At 46.3% G+C, this 17,751-nt stretch overlaps 1 protein-coding gene across 1 annotated transcript in view; it reads left to right on the forward strand.

Annotated features, from left to right (window-relative positions):
• Nucleotides 1-10,918, forward strand: part of LOC100752363 (nodal modulator 1) — a 58,536-nt gene extending 47,618 nt beyond the window's left edge. Inside the window, exons 26-31 of the mRNA XM_027420553.2 lie at nt 3,125-3,208; nt 4,834-4,944; nt 6,324-6,425; nt 7,841-7,960; nt 9,925-10,017; nt 10,315-10,918. Coding sequence (XP_027276354.1) covers nt 3,125-3,208; nt 4,834-4,944; nt 6,324-6,425; nt 7,841-7,960; nt 9,925-10,017; nt 10,315-10,446 — 642 coding nt within the window. The 3' untranslated portion in view covers nt 10,447-10,918. The remainder of the gene's footprint in view (nt 1-3,124; nt 3,209-4,833; nt 4,945-6,323; nt 6,426-7,840; nt 7,961-9,924; nt 10,018-10,314) is intronic.
• The last annotated feature ends 6,833 nt before the right edge of the window (nt 10,919-17,751 follow it).

A 17,751-nucleotide genomic window follows, 5' to 3' on the forward strand; every position in this document is an offset into this window, starting at 1 on the left:
GCCCCCTCCCCACCAGTGTTCTCTCATTGGTACTCCTTTAGTGGCTTGCTCCTGGAGGCAGTGTGGGCCTCTACTTGGAAGGCCTCACTCACTCCATGTGAGTCTTCAGTGGTTTGCCCTTCTCCAGAGCAGGGCAAACTGGAGAGGCTTTCTTAGATGAAGGATTTCACCTCCACTTAGGTGGTGAGTGCCTGGCTGCATTTGTTCATTTCACCTCGCTGGCCAGGGTACCTGCAGAGACATCTCTGAAAAAAGCTGCACCTTTAGACATGGCTGTTCTCTCAGCTAGGGTTGTTTCATGACCGGAATCAAGCTGAAGAGGAAAGCATTTATTTCGATTCTACTTTATTCATCATCACAGGAAGTCAGGGCAAGAATTCAAACAGGGCAAGAGCTGATGCAGAGGCCATGGAATCCTGCTTGCCTGACATTTTTCTTGACTTAGTGGCTGTACCTGAATGTACTGATATTTCAACTACCCTCTGTGGCCCGCAGTCAGCGCCCTGCCAGCCATCCAAGCCCACAGCTTGGAGGGACTTCCCTGGCTCTGCTGCTGCTATGATGTGTAGGTTTAAACTAAGTCTCTGTTCTGTTTACCAACAAAGATTCAGAAGTTAGATGTGATAGGGTGGAGGCGGTGAAAACCTGCTAGATCAGAGAGGCTGAGAAGCAACCAGCTGACCTTCCTTTTTGACTTATGTCTCTTCCAGCAAGAGACATATCTTTCCAAAATGAAAAAATGGCAGAACTCCGTGTCCCACTCTATTCTATCCTGTGTGTCTCTCTATCCATATTTCTGGCTCCTCCAGACTGTGTGGCTAATACCTGTAAACTAGTTACTGGCTCTGTCTCCTGAACCAAGATTGATTTTATTTAATTAATGTAAATGCAAACTCAGATTTCACAGTGTGATTGACATCCCACAACACTTCCCCCTCATCCTGCTTTCTTATAGCATCCAGGACCACAAGCCCAGGGATAGCACGGCCCACCATGGCTGGGCACTTCCCCATCAATCACCAAGGAGCTGCCCTGCAGAATTGCCTGCAGGCAAATCTTATGGAGGCATTTCTCTTCCTGAATGACTCTAGCTTGTGTCAGGTTGACATAACTGGACAGCACAGCTGCCAAAGGCTGTAGGACAGCCAGCCAAGGGCTAAGAAGGATTGTAGCCTGGCCTGGCAGTGGCAGTGGCTACTATTTCCAGACTTAATAGTACCATCTCTCCTTTGTTTGTCTCATCCCCTCAAGGTGCAAATAACTTGATTAGAACTTCCAGGCCTAATTGAACACTGTCTAATTGTGGTCTTACCTTTAACTGGCTTCTCAGTGTTTTATTTTTAATAATGTTTTACTTATTCTTTGAGAATTTCATATAATAGATTTTGATCATATTCTTTCCCCTCCTCCAACTCTTCCCAGATCGTCTCTACCATCCTACTACTCAATTTTGTTTTATGTCTCTCTTCAAAAAACCCCTGCAAAGTTGAAGTAGAGCATGCATCTCAGTTTGTGTCAGCTGAATAGTTCTGGGCACAGGGCCTGACCTGGAGTGTGGTTGATGTAACCAGTGTCACTTGATGGAAGAAAATCCATTTCCCTCATTCCAAACCTATCAAGTACAAAGAGCTTCTTGGTTATGGGTCGGTGTTTGGCCCACTTCTCCTACATGCTGGGTTTTTGTCTGGTTTAAGCTGCAGGTCTTCTGAATGCTGTCACAGTCTCTGAGTTCATGCTGTTTCCTTGAAGTCTACACAGGCCTCTGGGCACTGAGGGGAGGACTGTCATGTAAACGTCCCAGTTAGGGCTGAGCACTTGGAAGTTTCTCACTCTGCAGTTGTGGATTTCCATGTTAATTACCGTCTGCTGCAAGAAGAAGTTTCTCATATCTGTGGCTTAAAACTATGTCATCCGGGAGTCATTTTATTGCTGTGTTCATTTACATTATAATAGTAGGTTTTCCCCTCGGGCGCATGACCTATCTACTCTGGAGTTCTTAGCTGTTTTAGCAGTGTCAGGTATGGATTCCATGTTGTGGAACAGACCTTAAATCCAAAAATAGATTTAAAAAAAAAAACAAGGTGATTGATCACTCCTGCACCATCGGTGCCACTTCTGTTGTTGTAGCTTATAGGGTTTGTAGTTAGGTGAGGCTGAGAATTACTTTTCTCGCCTGGTATTGTGTATAGTGCCTTATAGCCAGTAGGGGTAGTGCTTCCAAGTGAGTGTCCATGTTCTGTGCCATAAGTATTAGGTATCTTAGCAATAGCTTCTTACCATCATGTTGTGGAAGGTAACCTATTAATAGCATTGGGATGCTGCTATAATATTTGGGGGTCTTTGGCACAGTGTATTTTTATAAGTAAAAAAATCTTTTTTTTTTTTTTTTTTTTTTTTTAAAGATCTCATGTGCTCTTTGTAGAATTCAAGCAACATATAAAAAAGAACAGGATCCTAAAAGGGAAAATGGCCCATAGGCTGCTGTATGGGCCTGAGGCTCCGCGCTCTGCCTGCGCATACAGCAGTGCTCAGCTGCACAGCAGTAGGAGAGCAGAGCTCTGCTATCCAGCTTGTGCTGGTATAAAAATAACTGTCTACCCTGGGTTTTCCTGAGACTTTAACCCATTGCTTCAGAACCTGACTCTGGAGCTGTGCTGGTGGCTGGGAGCTGATTGCTAGAGCTTTTCCAACAATGTTTTTGGTCCTGTAAATTTGAGTACTAGAACAAACATAAATAAGAACATTTAATTTTTTTTTCTTTTAAAGAAAAATGGCCTCATATCCTGCTTGCCTGAGGTCCTGTTCATTGTAAGGATCAACAGTGTGGTTCCAGTTGTCACTGGACCCATGTACAGGTCAAGGCTGGGGTGTGTACAGAGGGAGTAAGAGTCTAGAAGAATAAAGACAAATCAGGAAACGAGGCACATTTAATCCTCTGTGAGTCAGGAAGTATGAGTGAACTGAGCTGGAAGACAGTACAGCACTAATGGTGTCTTGTCGCCAACATGCTTCTAAAAGTGCAGGTTGGGAACAGAGATGTACTATGTGGTGACCATTGTAGCAAAGCCACTTTGGGGTCATGTGTGACAACTTTATAGAGAAGTAACAACTGGTATCTTCGTAGCCAGGGTGCATGTACCATGTGCAGCTGAAGGCAGAAGGCAATGACCACATCGAGCGGGCCCTGCCCCACCATCGGGTGATTGAGGTAAGCATCACTTCTGTGACTTTCCTGTTCTGAGACCCCTTAGTGCTCCTCCAGGGTAGGGTTGTAAATCCCAATTCGATAGCGTCCTCATGAGTTGCGACTGAAGAGGGGCTCTTTTTGGTGTGGTCTTTTTTGTGTATGTGTGTGGTATGCCTGTGCACGTGGGTGTACACACAGGAAGATGTGGGTGGAAGCCACAGGTGGATGTCAGACATCTTCCTTGATCGCCGTACTGAGGTAGGGTCTCTTGCAGAACCTGGAACTCACAGATTCAGCAAGCTTGCCCTGGAGATCCTGTGTTCCCTTCCTGAGTGCTGGGGTTACAGGTTGGCCACCATACCCACCTGTCTTACATGGGTTCTGGGGAATCCAAACTTCAGTCCTGTTCAGTCCTGATCTGTGTGCAGCAAGTGTCATCTCCACAATCCATAGAAGTTTTTTTTTAAAAACTATCCACTATCTTTATTTATTTATTCACAGAGAATTTCGTGCATATATACAATGTGTTTTACTCATATTCATTCCCCTTCCTTCCCTCCTAATTCCCTCCAAATTCATGTCTTCATTTTATTTCCATGGCCCACTGAGTTAGTACTGTTCATAAACACATGGATGTGTGGCCATCCCCTAGAGCAGTCCCCTAGAGCAGGGCTGCCTGGCAGTGGCCACAGCCCCAAAGGAAAACAACCCTTCCTTCCCCAGGAGCCATCAACTGCTGGTAGCTTCTGCGTTCTATAATTCTGTACCCCGTCTATGCTACAGTGTTGACTAGCTGGTCATGAGCAGCTGATACGGCTGCCTGAGTTCATTAGTGCCCTGGCCGTCTGGTGCCCAGAAGACAGCCTCTCGCTGCTGCCCTTCCCGCCCTCTGACATTCTTTCCACAGTATCCCCGGGACTTGGAGTGGCAGTGGGGAGTTTGATGCAGATGTCCCGTTTAGGCATGCACACTAACTCGCTGTTCTCAGGACTCTTACTAGCTATGAGTCTCTCCATGAACCACTGTTTACTGCAAAAATAAGTTTCTCTGACCAGCATTAAGAGCAGCATAGATCTAGGGGCATAAACATAAGTATTTAGAAGGCAGTTTGGCAACGTGACTACTTGGAAAAACAGTAATAGTGCGTTCCTCTCAGCTTTGGGCTTTTGACCCATGTCATTCATAGGAAGTGGCTCAGACACCATTAAAGTGGTAGTCTTCTCTTTGACCAGACAGACTGGAGGACTTCTGTAGAGGCCTGAAGGCATTTGGTGCAGAGTAGTAGGCGCTGTAGGACTTGCTGACCTGGGAACTGGGTTAATGGCCTCTGCCATTTTAAACAGCTGGACAACTGCTGCTCACACCAGAGTGCTTCATGATTTGACTTGTCATGCTCTGGCGGCTCAGGCCAGCCTCTCGGGCAGCAGTGTAGACTGTAGTCAAGAGGTCTGAAAGAGAAGTGAGCTCTCTGGTCTCCACATGGGTGTTGGCATGAGCAGCCAGACAAGCTTTTAAAATATGTTGGTGGGTAGTGAAAACTTAGAAAGCAAACACCACACTTGTGTAGTACAGTGTCTGTGGATCAGGCCTGCTGCTGTGTGTGACCTTGGACAGACCCTCCGCTCAGTGCAGCCCTCTCTCTTCAGGTTGGGAACAATGACGTGGATGATGTGAACATCATAGTTTTCCGGCAGATCAACCAGTTTGACCTGAGTGGAAATGTGATTACTTCTTCGGAGTATCTTTCCACTTTGTGGGTAAGACCAGAGCCTTTAGAGGTGGTTTGTCTGCTAAGACTCAGCGGGGGACATGTCTGTCCTTGTGGGCCCTGCCTTTAGCTTGCTACAGAGGGAGCTGGATTTGGAGCTGATTATTGAGTGATGAGGGAAGACTTCAGTTTAGGGTGGCAAAAATGTCACCCCTCAATCTGGCAGATGGCAGTAGAGCCTCATGAAGGCTCAGCACAACGGAGCACTTAAGGACAGTTTTAGACAATGTGCCTCATACAGTTTGTTCTCTGGTGCTAAGCAAGGCCCGAGTCAGGCAGTCTGGGAGCTTCTCATCTTGCTGTCTTGGCCACACATAGCACTCCCATGTCCCTTGTTTCTCTACTTTAAAACCAGAACCTTGGACACAGTGACCTGAACCTATGTCCCAGCTCTGACAGAATCCATGGGAAATTTAGAACATTTATAAAAAGGCCCATGATCTCTGGGAGAGTTAATGGTTTGCCCCAGGGTCTGGGTAGTATGCTTAGAACACAGTGAAAGATTTGGCCTTCGATTTGCTCTTGGCACCCTTAGTCAGGACCAGATAGCATCTGTGTGGGGTGGGTAGATAGTGTCAGGATGCCCTGAAGGTGAGGGAGGATGGCACCATGGCCTACTGACACCTGTTGCTATGCTAGAATTTTGACCCAGGGTTCAAATCGCAGAGTCAGCTGAAATCACCTATTTTTTTTTTTGTAGCCAATGAATTAAAATTTACCTGCAATACTGAATGCAGCCAAAGAGTATACACATGGTCTTAGGCATGGTCTGGAGGCAGGCAAAAATGGAGCCCTCACAGCCTCTGTCATGGACCGGGACTGTGACTCCTTCCTGTACTCCAGTGCATGGTGCAGAGGAGGACACTGCAACTGCAAATCAGCTCAGAACTGGAGCTGGTCAGGAAGCAGCTACAGAACCAAAGGCCACAGCACACACTTCTAGTTCAGGTTCCCGTGTGTTATGTGGTGAGATAAGCTGTGTGAAGCTGACACTGCCTCGGGATAAGTCTGCAGACCCTAGGTGCCTGCAGCGCTCTGGAGTCCTATGGATGGACGGTCTTTTGTCCTTAGGACTGGCGATATTGTTTACGGAGTGCTTGTTGCGCACTCGGCACATGAAGACTGTTTTTTCACTCACATCATTTCACATCATTAATGATGGCATTAATAACTCTTTAAATCTGCCTGAACTTGCCATCTCTGCATTGCTCACACTGGAGTCTTGGGGTTGGACTGTATCCTGAGGCCTGTTTTGGGAGGGGTCAGTCACATCAGCCCCATTTTCCCATCATGTGTGAGAGAAGTTGTCCCCTTGTGGTGCCATCACCTCAGGGTCATAAGCATTGACCTCTTCCCTTCTGCCTCCAGGTGAAGTTGTACAGAAGCGAGAATCTTGACAACCCCATCCAGACAGTGTCGCTCGGCCAGTCTCTCTTCTTCCACTTCCCACCGCTGCTCCGAGACGGCGAGGTAACACCAGGCCCAGGCACTCAGCCTTATTAATGACTTAGTCTAAATGCCTCTCTGCAGAAATGTACCCCTCTCAGGCAAAGGAGGGTGGGCTCTGCAGGCCTGAGTCTCTCAATCCACTGTTTTTCTGTTTAAAAAAGATATGAGGATTTCTAGCAGGAGATTTTAGAAAGAAATTAAAACCATCAGACATAATCCCAATTTCCAGAAATAAGGAGTAAGAGGGTGTTAACTGATATCCTTTGGGTCTTTTTCAGTATGTATAAGTGTGTACGCGCGCGCATATGTTAAAAAGTGTAGTTATTGTGTTGATTCAAAGCTGCTGCTGTTGTGCATGTTGGCTGTGATCTGTGGTTTTCAGGGAAGAATCTGTCATGCATAGCTCCCTGTCATTGGCTCTTTCATTTCATGCTGCCCAGTTGTTGCTCATGGCCCTGCTGTTGGGAAGTGTCTACTTTAACCAGGGCATCCCATACTCTAGCGCTCTGGATCCGCTGCCCATCTTTCTCTTGGACTTGCTTCTTTTTGTCTTGTGGGACAAGCCTCTTGCTGCTCTCAGGTTTTCCGATATTACTAAGGATTGGTCCAGGACCTCACACATGTCTGGCAAGCTCTGTCCTACCAAGCGGCATCCCATTCTCTGTGTTTGGCAATTACCATGTGTCTCTAAGTTGTACCCATTTGACATTTTCTGAGCTTTGGCCTAGGTGTCTGTCCTCCACCCCAGAGTTGTCAGTTACTGACTTGACTGGCCTTGTAGAGAACTTGTTTTCCATGGCTTTAGCTTGGTGTTGCTCTCTGTGAACCTAGTGTGTAGCACTCTATCCTGTAGTTTCTTACTACTCCAATGGGGCTGCTACACAGGACCACTTTGTGTGTACACTGGTGGCAGCTGTCACAGGGCTTGAGATTTCTGTCTACTCTCTCCACACGTTATTACTCCCTATCTGTGAAATAGGGATTATCACTCCAGGCTTCCCATAGTCACTGTCAGGGTAACAGAGTTTGACACAGGCCTCGGATTTCACCACGAGCATTGTAGAAATGCCACTTTTCTAGAATTTGCCGGTTATGAGCCAGTTAATATCCACATCCCAAGCACTCGGTCTTGTTTTACATTAGTGCCGGCTCCCATGCGGCTCCATCACCCCCTCTTTCATCAGAATCACTAGTAAGAACTATGTTTCTTGAAGCCAGTCCTAAAAGGACTGTAATTACCCAGATTGGATATGCTCATAAAGAAGTGCCATGGCCATGACAGTCCTATCAGAAGACGGAGGCCCAGAGCTGGAGGCCCGTGGCTGTTACAACCTGAAAGTTAGTGACTTTGGATTGGACAGACTCGGGGCGTCTTTACAAACCATAAAGTGCTGTGCATGACTGCTTTGCCTGAGCTGTCTGCCCTACACCCACAGAACTATGTCGTGCTTCTGGACTCCACGCTCTCCAGATCCCAGTATGACTACGTCCTGCCGCAAGTCTCTTTCACTGCAGTGGGCTACCACAAGCACATCACTCTGGTTTTCAGTCCCACGGTAAGTAAAAGTGTGGGTTTTTTGTTTGTTTGTTTGTTTGTTTGTTTTTAAATATCCACAGCTGGAAGGCATGACAGGACTCCCATGGGTTATTTTCCCATCTTGGATTTCCCTGACACCTTTCTTCCATCCCCTGCACTGGGGCCTGTTGTGGGAAATGTCATGGGAGGGCCGAATTTCTCAGACCAGTGACTTGGGGTTTGAGGGAGAGAGACACCATTTTCCCATGACCATTGCATTCCTTTACTGGGACACTGCAGTCTGTAACAACAACCACAGCTTCATAGGCAGTTCAGAGGACACAGTGTGTAAATGACAGCAGGCATGGACTCAGTACACCCTCAGTAATTTGACCAGTACATTGCAAGGGAAAACAGCAAACAGGTTGACCCACAGGTGAAGAACCTGGCCAATTTTTCAGACTCTATAGTAGGTGGACAGCTTCATGGTGTCCAAAAAAGCTAGTGTGTGTTCGTTCTGCATTCAGGGGATCCTTTATGCTGGTTTTGGGAGCTTGTGTGTGGTAGAGTCACTGTGAACTTAACAGAGACGTCAGTGGTGCAAGAGGTTGGCTCCAGGCCCAAGCTCAGGTTGGGGGCCAAAAATGGAGCACCAGAGGCTGCATTACAAAAGAGAAGTCGTGCCATTGAGGTAGCCCAGTGGGTAAGGGCAATCACCATGCTTGATGACCTGAGTTTAGTCCTGGAACTCACACGGTGGAAGGAGAGAACCAACTCTCACAGATTATCCTCTGACCACACCCATGCATGGTGCATGCAGACATACACTCTCACACATAATAAATGTAAAACATTTTTTAAAGAAAGAGAAGCCTCACTTTACAGCTGTGGAGTTGGTCACTGCTTCTGGGAAAAGTAAGAATCTATGTTTCTTGGAGATGCCCGGGGATTGCTAGATTTCATAGCTGCGCTGTTCTCATTGTGTGGAGGCACCGTGTGTCTCGATCTGTTCAGGCTACTAAAATCCACTTTAGAGCAGGTAACTTGCAAACAGCAGCTGCTCCTCATAGTTCCATAGGCTGGGATTGGAGATGCCGCTGGCAGATACGGCGGGTGCCCAGGTCTTCTCTGCTTCACAACAGATGTGCTCGCTGTAGCTGTGTCTTGCACCACAGATGGGCGAGCCAGTTCCTCTCATCCTGATTCTGAGGACGCTGACCCCATTGTCGGATGCTCTCCTCTCATCACTAATCACCTCTGAAAATCGGTGTCCCCAGACCTTTCTGTCAGTATGTCACATTGGTTTCACATGTGACAGGTCTCAACAGGGAAATTGGGGGAGAGTGTGTTTATAATCACAGCAGCTCAGTGTGTCTAACACATCCCTGGTGTGGACATGTAGCTGGCTGCGTTTTCTGCTCTGTCACGCATGCTTTTGAGTCAGTCTGTCTTTGGAACTGACAGAGTGGAATTGCTTAGTCAAGGATGTGCAGGGCTGGGTTGTAGCCCAGCTGGTAGAGTCCTTGTCTAGCACATAAGAGCTCCGAGTTGGATACCCAACCCGCAGCAGCCAGGCATGCTGGTACAGGCTTTTGGGAGGTAGAGGTAGGAAGGTCAGAGGCACAAGGTCATCCTCAGCCAGCGTGATTTCATCTGTGATGGTGAAAGAGAGTGCTTGAGTTCCAGATCTGAGTTTTGGGTATTTAGGGGACTCAGGTGATTCACAACCACACCCCTGTTAGTTTCTTTTGGGTTAGCAAGGGATTATGGGTAACCTTGGGTGCTGATGGTGAAAGAGAGTGCTTGAGTTCCAGATCTGAGTTTTGGGGATTTAGGGGACTCAGGTGATTCATATCCACACCCCTGTTAGTTTCTTTTGGGATAGCAAAGGATTATGGGTAACTTTGGGTATCGGTGTGGGTGGTGACTGAGTGGGTTGAAGCTCTGGGTGACAGTGGTGGATGAGTGTGAGAACTCACAAGAACTCACAGCTCTCTGTTACAGAGAAAGCTACCTGAGCAAGACATTGCACAAGGTTCCTACATCGCCCTGCCCCTGACATTGCTGCTCCTGTTGGCAGGCTACAACCATGACAAGGTAGGGAAGGCAGATGTCAGGAGACAGACCCTGGGAGTGTGCCCAGTGTCACAGAAGTTATAGGAGGTTAAGGTTGGAGGGAGCCAGGCAGCTGTCCCGGGATCCCTGTGTCTCCTTTGGGGGTTAACTCCAGTGACATCATTTCTAATCTTTAGGCCAAGCTAGACATAAAGACATAATCTTTATGTCCAGCAGGTGTTGTCCTGGAGAGAGGTAACACCTCTGGTGGTAAAGTCTCCTTGCCAATGCCCATGAGGGCAGAGCTCTCTGGGTGTCTCATGATCTCTCTCATTCCAGCTCATTCCTTTGCTGCTGCAACTGACGAGTCGTCTTCAGGGAGTCAGAGCCCTCGGCCAGGTGGCCTCTGATAGCAGTGGCCCAGAGGACATGAAGAGACAGACCAAGAAACAGAAGACCAGACGCACGTGAGGAAGAAAGGCTCGTCCCCTGCAGATGGCACAACCAGGGCTGCCACCTGCCTGGGACAAAAGCACATACTCACTCACTTCAGGCAGGCCCTGGGCCCTGTGACCCTTCTTTTGGTGTCCTGCCTGTCTGTCCTCTCCTGTGTAGCCCTGTGGTGCAATGCGACGAATGGACTCTCCTGTCACCCTGCTGAACACAATTTATTTTCTGAGTTGAAGATAATTTATTATTATTATTTTTGTCAGAGAAGTATTTAAGCTGAGCTGGTGGCGTGAGAACATAATTCATATCTTCCACATTCGTTTGCAAGAAGAGTCCAGTAAACACGGCATTTGTCTTCATGGTGAATACCTGCTGGACTTCCCCCAACTCCCCTCTGCACTTGGCCCCCTGGAAGCTGCAGCAGCATCTGTTCACACCAGAAGGACCTGTCAAGAGCTGGAATGAATAAAGTCACCCACTCATTTGTGTTGTAGCTCATCTCATATTCTTTAGGGCCTTGGCATGGTGCTAGGTGCCTGCAGAGTGTGTGGGCATTCAGCTACAGTAACTGACACAAGCCATGGGGATATGGCATAGCCAACCTGTGGCCAAGCTCAGTGGACACAGTGATCCCCCTGGGGTGCATATTCTATATTCTTGAGAAGCCAGAAAGACTCTGTAGTAATAGGCTTTAAAATTAATTTAGTTCTTGGTATGTGTATCTCTGTGTGTGTGTCTATGTCTCTATCAACTGGCCACTTGCTTGCTGCCTGCACAGGGCTGGTAAGCTGCACCGGCCCCTGGGACAGATGAGATGCAGTCCACATCCAGTGTGTTTCTAACTCTCTCCAAGTGGACACCACTCTTAAAGTTTCATGGGGCTTTTTATTGACACAGTGTAAAGGTTAAAAGCTTGTGAGACAAATGTCAGTGGGCTTTGTCCAGCTCCAAAAGTGGCCATAATGTAGCAGCTTCACCATGTCACTCATGGGTCACCGTTGGTGTTGGCTCAACCTCCTTTTTCAATCCATTTGAAAACAGGGCTTGTCCTGTTCTGACTTTCTGCATTTGCTGGACTGATTGAGGCAGAGCACCAGTTTCCCTCATGGGAAGTAAGCATTCTGTCTAGTGGATTGTGAATGGCACAAAAGTGTGACACACTGTTGATGAGATATGTAGCCAGGGGATACAGTTCAGTTGGTAGAGTTCCATCCTCAGCACTGCCCAAAAAGGCATAGTGGTACATACCCTGTAATCCCAGGGAGATGGCAGCCGGAGGATCAGAAATTCACGGTCATCCTTACCTACAAAATGAGTTTGCGGCTAGCTTGGGCTATATGAGAAAATGCCTTCTGGTCTTTCCTGTTTGGGGGTTGGGGAGCATACTTGTGCCTAACTCTAAGGACCAAATTGTTGGGAAGGAAGATTCATGAAGTAGAATGAAAGCACTAGCCCTTCCTGGCTTAACACAGGCTCATTGTGTCCCCAGCACTGAGGCTGAGGCAAGAGGATTGAGAGTTCAAAGCCATCTTGGCTTACAGAGGGAGTTCACCAGTCTAGGTGACTTAGACCCTGTCTTAAAGGGTAAGAAGAGGGCAGGGATGTCGCTCAGAGCACTCCCTATCCTGCGTGTTTGAGGCTGTGCTGGACCCTGTTATGTGTCATCCATGGACCTTGAGTGTCACCAGCCTTGTTCTACACAGTTAGCAATGGGAACTTACATCCAGGAGTTCTAACCACTATGTTCTGCCTCTGCCAAATGGAAGCTAATAATGCAGTTGTGTGCAGTGTTTAGAAAATGTGTGTTGTGTGCAGGTGTGGGCACAGTGCCAGATGGATGGATGAGGACCTTCCACTTTGCTGTGGGAGCAGAGTCATACGAGTGAGTACCCAAAGCCAGGAAGAGACGCGTCCCTAAAGGCCAGAGTAGCCAGGAGAAAGTTGGGCAAGTTCAGGGGAAAAAGCTGGCTTAGTCACTGATGGTTCATCTCAATGTCAGCTTGAAGGGTGGAATCCCACAGAAACAAATCTCTGCAGGACCTGGGTCAGCTCCCAGCACCCACGTGCTGGTTCACAACCATCCAGTTCTCTTCAGGGACCAGACACAGAGTGCATAGACATATATGCAAGTAAAAAAAAAAAAAAAATCTGGGGTAAAGCGATGACTACGAAGTTAAGAACACCTACTACTCTTCCAGAGCACCCCAAGTTCTGTTGCCAGTACCCACTCTGAGTGTGTGTGTGTGTGTGTGTGTGTGTGTGTGTGTGTGTGTGTGTGTGTGTGTGTATACCATGACCAGCAGAGTGTTATTCCAGAGGAGGCAACAAGGAAATTCAGTTCAACATAACTCAGTAGCGGGTGTTGGCTCAAACTTGCAGAGTCTGACCACGAGTAGTTTATTTGAGGCACAGTAAAGCACAGTGCAATCTGGGAAAAGCTTCGTGGTGATAAGGAACTCAACAAAGATTAGGACATGACCAAGGACAAGTGATGTGGTCCTTAAAGACAGGCTCTACTAAGGAAACAGGCTCAAGGAAAACAATCCCTCTAAGTGTTTGGGAGAGCTGGTGTGGCCTGGTCTGGTCTCCAGGCTGTTATCCATGTCTGCTCCCTGCCTTCTGGTGGGGGGGCGGGGCTGTACATCTCTTCCTTTGAAGGGACAACTGTGTGTGTTTAACACTCCTGGTTCCCCTAGTGCTTCTCAGTGAACACAGGACCTCATGCCTCCTACAAGTACCCACACCTGGCTCCTTAGCCAGGGACTGGATGCCTCTGAGGGCGGCTGCACTCATGTACACATACCACACACAGGCACACATGATTAAAAATAAAAATGGAAGCTTGAAAATCTTTTTAAATTGTTTAAAGAATTAGGTTCTTTGAGGGTCTCATACACTGTGTTTTGATTATATGACCCCCAGCTTCTCCCAGGTCTACCCCAACTTCCCTGCTTCCCAACTTCACATCTTTTTAAAAAGCCTCGTTGGATCTGCAGATAGATACTCTAGTGTTTCCCTCCACCAAGGTGGAGTTTCACCATGGCAGAGCCTCCTCACAGCAAAATCAGAGCCCTTGTAACTATGCTATGAAATGGTTTGAGTATTGAAATAGTAAATGTCAAGACCACAACAGCCAGTGAATGTTAGCTTCACTATGACATGCAAAGTGGAGGTTTTCTTGTTGCTTTTCAATTATTGCCTTTTTAAAAAACCAGTTCAGGTCGGAGTGGCTCTGTTCAGTACGCTGTGCTTCTCCCCGACTCTTCCTTCATCTCTAGCTGAGGAAGGGACACTTGTCTTGAAGGCTGAGTTGCTCAGCACCCAGACATTGCATGCACCTGCTATGTCTCTTTTCTGTGCGTTAACTGTTTGAGGACATTTGTGCAAAGCCACCACTCTGGCATTCGGCCAGTCTGGGCCTTTTCCTAGCTAGGATAGAAACCTGTTTTCCCCGACAGTGGGAGCCTGCTTCTGTCCCAGAACTAGGAAGTAGAAAAAAATGCCACAGGGAACAAACTATCTTGAAAAAGCACACCCGGGTTTTGTGGAGCCTGCAGGTCAAAAAGTTTTGAGATGTCTTTTTAAGAACATGGGCTCAGGGACTGGAGAGATGGATCAGAGGTTAAGAACACTGGCTGCTCTTCCAGAGGTCCTGAGTTCAATTCCCAGCACCCACATGGTGGCTCCCAACCATCTGTAATGAGATCTGGTGCCCTCTTCTGGTGTGCAAGCAAACATGCAGGTAGAACACTGTATACATAATAAATAAATAAATCTTTAAAAAAACAAACAAACATGGTCTCAAGGGCTGGAGAGAGAGTTCCATTCTGATTCCCAGCACACAGAGACAATGCTGTACTTGGTCCCCAGGTTCGCAGTTCTGAAAGGGCAGCCCAGCCTTTGCCCTGGAGGGGGAGGCCTTGCAGTCGGAGGCAGTAGGTATGCCTGCCCTTACCAGCCTGGTCTCTAGACATCTTTGTCAAGATGCTGTGGGCAAAGGTGACATAAAGGAGTTAGAGATGCAAGAGGAGAGTGGAGAAATGTCCCAAACAGACTCTCCCAAGGAAACGGAAGTATAGGAGCATTTATGACAGTAAGAACCCAAAGGTGTTAGGGGGAGGTCAATCAGACTGCAGCTGGACCATCTTGCCACTCATAAGAATGTTCTGGAAAGAAATGAGAAAGAAAAGATGTTCTGTGTAAACTGCACATTGAAAACAAGCCAAAGTGCATAATTTGAATTTTTGAATTTTTTCACGTGTGTGTGTGAGTGTGTGTGTGTATGTGTGTGTTTTTCTTGTGTATGTATGTTTGCATGGAGAGACCAGAGAGCAACTTCACTAGCTGGGAACTCACCTATTAGAATAGGCTGCCTGCCTTCCCATCCTAGTACAAAGAGAACACACATTACTTTTATAACAGGTTAGAGGGAAGCAGGGTGAGGGTGTATGGGGGGGGGTGCCTGAGCACAGTCCTGGGAGAGAGAGAGAGGCGTAAAGCAAAGCAGGGCAGCTGAGTGGAAACTGGCTGGAGAACATGGTCAGGAGCTAGGGGAGTGGGGATTGCTTTGGAGTTAGGAGAAGTCTGCTTACTTGGTTTAGAAAGACGAGGTCTGGGACCAGCTGGGGAGGCAGTACACACCTGTAATACCAGCACTTGGGGAGGGGGAGGTGGGGGCGTAGAGCATGCCTGGTTTGTGCAAGCTGGAGAGCAAACCCAGGACTTGATGTACACCAGGAAGTGTTCCATCAATTGTATCACTCTTTAGCCGAGGCTTTTATCTTAGTGAAGAATGACATTCTCTGAGGAGAAAGCTCACTCCATATACCATTTATTTCTAAGGGGGAGAGAGCAATTTTATTTTTTAACTTTAGGGATGATGATCCAGGGTTATGATCAAGATTTATGTAGCTGATCATTGTATTTTCTCACTAAGGTCTTTTCTTGGCATAAAACAAAACTTACGACTCTAAAACACAAAATCTATTTGATAACATTTTATTGCCCGACTAGAATTTATTTTAAATTGCTGTAGTCCTTGCAGTCTGTACAATATGTATGTTGTGGTTTGAATATGAAGTGTTCAAACACAGGCTCATGTGTTTCAACACTTGATCCCCAGCTGGTTGGAGAGGTGAGTCCCTGGGGATGGGCCTTGAGGCGTATAGCCTGGCTGCTCTTCCTGGCTGTGCCTGCAATGTGACCAGCCACTGCATGCTCCTGCCATCCACCTTAAGGTGTGTGTGTGTGTGGTGTGTGTGTGTGTGTGGTGTGTGTGTGTGTGTGTGTGTGTGTGTGTGTGTGTGTTTTAATGGGGAGTGCATAAGCTAGTGCATAAGCTATAGCTATAGGCTTAAAAATTTTTTTTCGAGACATAGTATCACTAAATTACCAAGTCTGGCCTTGAATGCACTCTGTAGCTGAGACAGGCCATGCACTTTTTTAATCCTCCTGCCTCAGCCTCCTAAGCAGCTGGGATTACCATCCCATTATTGTATGTGCACGTGTTTTTAAATTTACATTGTTTTACTTGGAAATGCTTTAACATGCAGCGAGGCGTGGATTGTTATTAGCTTGGACATCATCAGTTCATCATAAAAGGGAAGCATGGCGAGGATTCACAAGTTCGAATACTTCAGTGTTTGAGTGGGATGAGCTTTTCCAAGGATGCTACTGGCTCTAAATGTGACATAGCCCCTGCCATCTACAACTACTTTGTTGTCACCATATTCTGGGAAGAAAACTTAGTCCCTGACTCTGTTTCCTGGATTCCACAGCTGATAATGTTACTTGCAATACTTTTCTAGAGATTTTTCCATAGACATAACACCACCTTTTATTATTATTATTATTATTATTATTATTATTATTATTATTATTATTATTATTTTGATGATGATAATGATTGATGATGATGATGACTCCAGTTCTGGCCATGCCACGCATCAAGAGCTGCTGTTTGACAAAGATCACAGTGCTCGGACAACTTGGACTGACCTTTCTCTGCCTTTGCTGGAAGTTGCTGCACAGCTCTCGTTAAGGGCCCCTCCCTGAAGGCTGGGATGGGACAATGTAACAAATCTTGCTAGAGCTGATGTTAAGAATAAAACCTATGGTGATTCCCTGGGAGAATTAGCTGTATAAGAAATGGAGTCCTCTATAGTGTATTATTACTTAAGTGGTACTAATGAGCATAAGATATAGGATCTGGAACAAATTATTTAAGAAGAAAAACAGAAATTTTAGAAGCTGACAAACTATGACTGAATTATTAGGTTTTGTGTTTTGCCTCAGAAACATGGAACTAGTATGAACAAGGACAATATTCTTGATTACAAAGTTAATGACAGGCATTGGTACCCTCCTGAAGGCAAAGTAAAGAGTTTTAGGAATCTTGATGTTCTTTTTACTCTTTGTAGAATTGTAATAACGATAGAGACCTTATTCCACATACTCTCCAACACAAGCAGTCTGTCATCAGTGTTTTTGATCTTAGCCATTCTGATCTGTGTAAGATGGAATCTCAGAGTTGTTTTGACTTGTATTTCCCTGATGACTAAGGATGTTGAGCAATTCCTTAAGTGTCTTTTGACCATTTGAGATTCTTCTATTGAAAATTCTATTTACATCTGTACCCCATTTTAATTGGGTTATTTGACATTTTGATGTCTAGTTTCTTGAGTTCTTTTTATATTTTGGGAATCAGCCCTCTGTCAGATGTGGGGTTGGTAAAGATCTTTCCCATTCTGTAGGCTGCCATTTTGTCTTGTTGATTGCGTCCTTTGCCTTACAGAAGCTTCTCAGTTTCAGGAAGTCCCATTTATTAGTTGTCGATCTCAGTGTCTGTGCTACTGGTGTTATGTTCAGGAAGCGGTCTCCTGTACCAATTCATTCAAGGTTACCACCACTTTCTCTTCCATTAGGTTCAGAGCATCTGGATTTATGTTGAGGTCTTTGATCCACTTGAACTTGACTTTTGTGCTGGGTGATAAATATGGATCAATTTGCATTATTCTGCACACAGATATCCGGTTAGAGCAGCACCATTTGTAGGAAATGCTTTCTTTTTTCCATTGTATAAATTTGACTTCTTTGCCGAAAATCAGGTGTCCATAGGTGTGTGGATTTGCATCTGAGTCTTTGATTCAATTTCATTGACCCACCTGTCTGTTTTTGTGCCAATACCATGCCGTTTTTTACTACTACAGCTCTGTGGCAGAGCTTGAAATCAGGGATAGTGATGCCTCTGGGAGTTCTTTTATTATACAGTTCTTTTATTTAGTGAGCCTGGGTTTTTAATGCCAGCTTTAATTGCAGTTTCTGGGG

This window comes from Cricetulus griseus, chromosome 6, assembly GCF_003668045.3.
Source record: "Cricetulus griseus strain 17A/GY chromosome 6, alternate assembly CriGri-PICRH-1.0, whole genome shotgun sequence".
In the NCBI taxonomy this organism is placed as follows: Eukaryota; Metazoa; Chordata; class Mammalia; order Rodentia; family Cricetidae; genus Cricetulus; species Cricetulus griseus.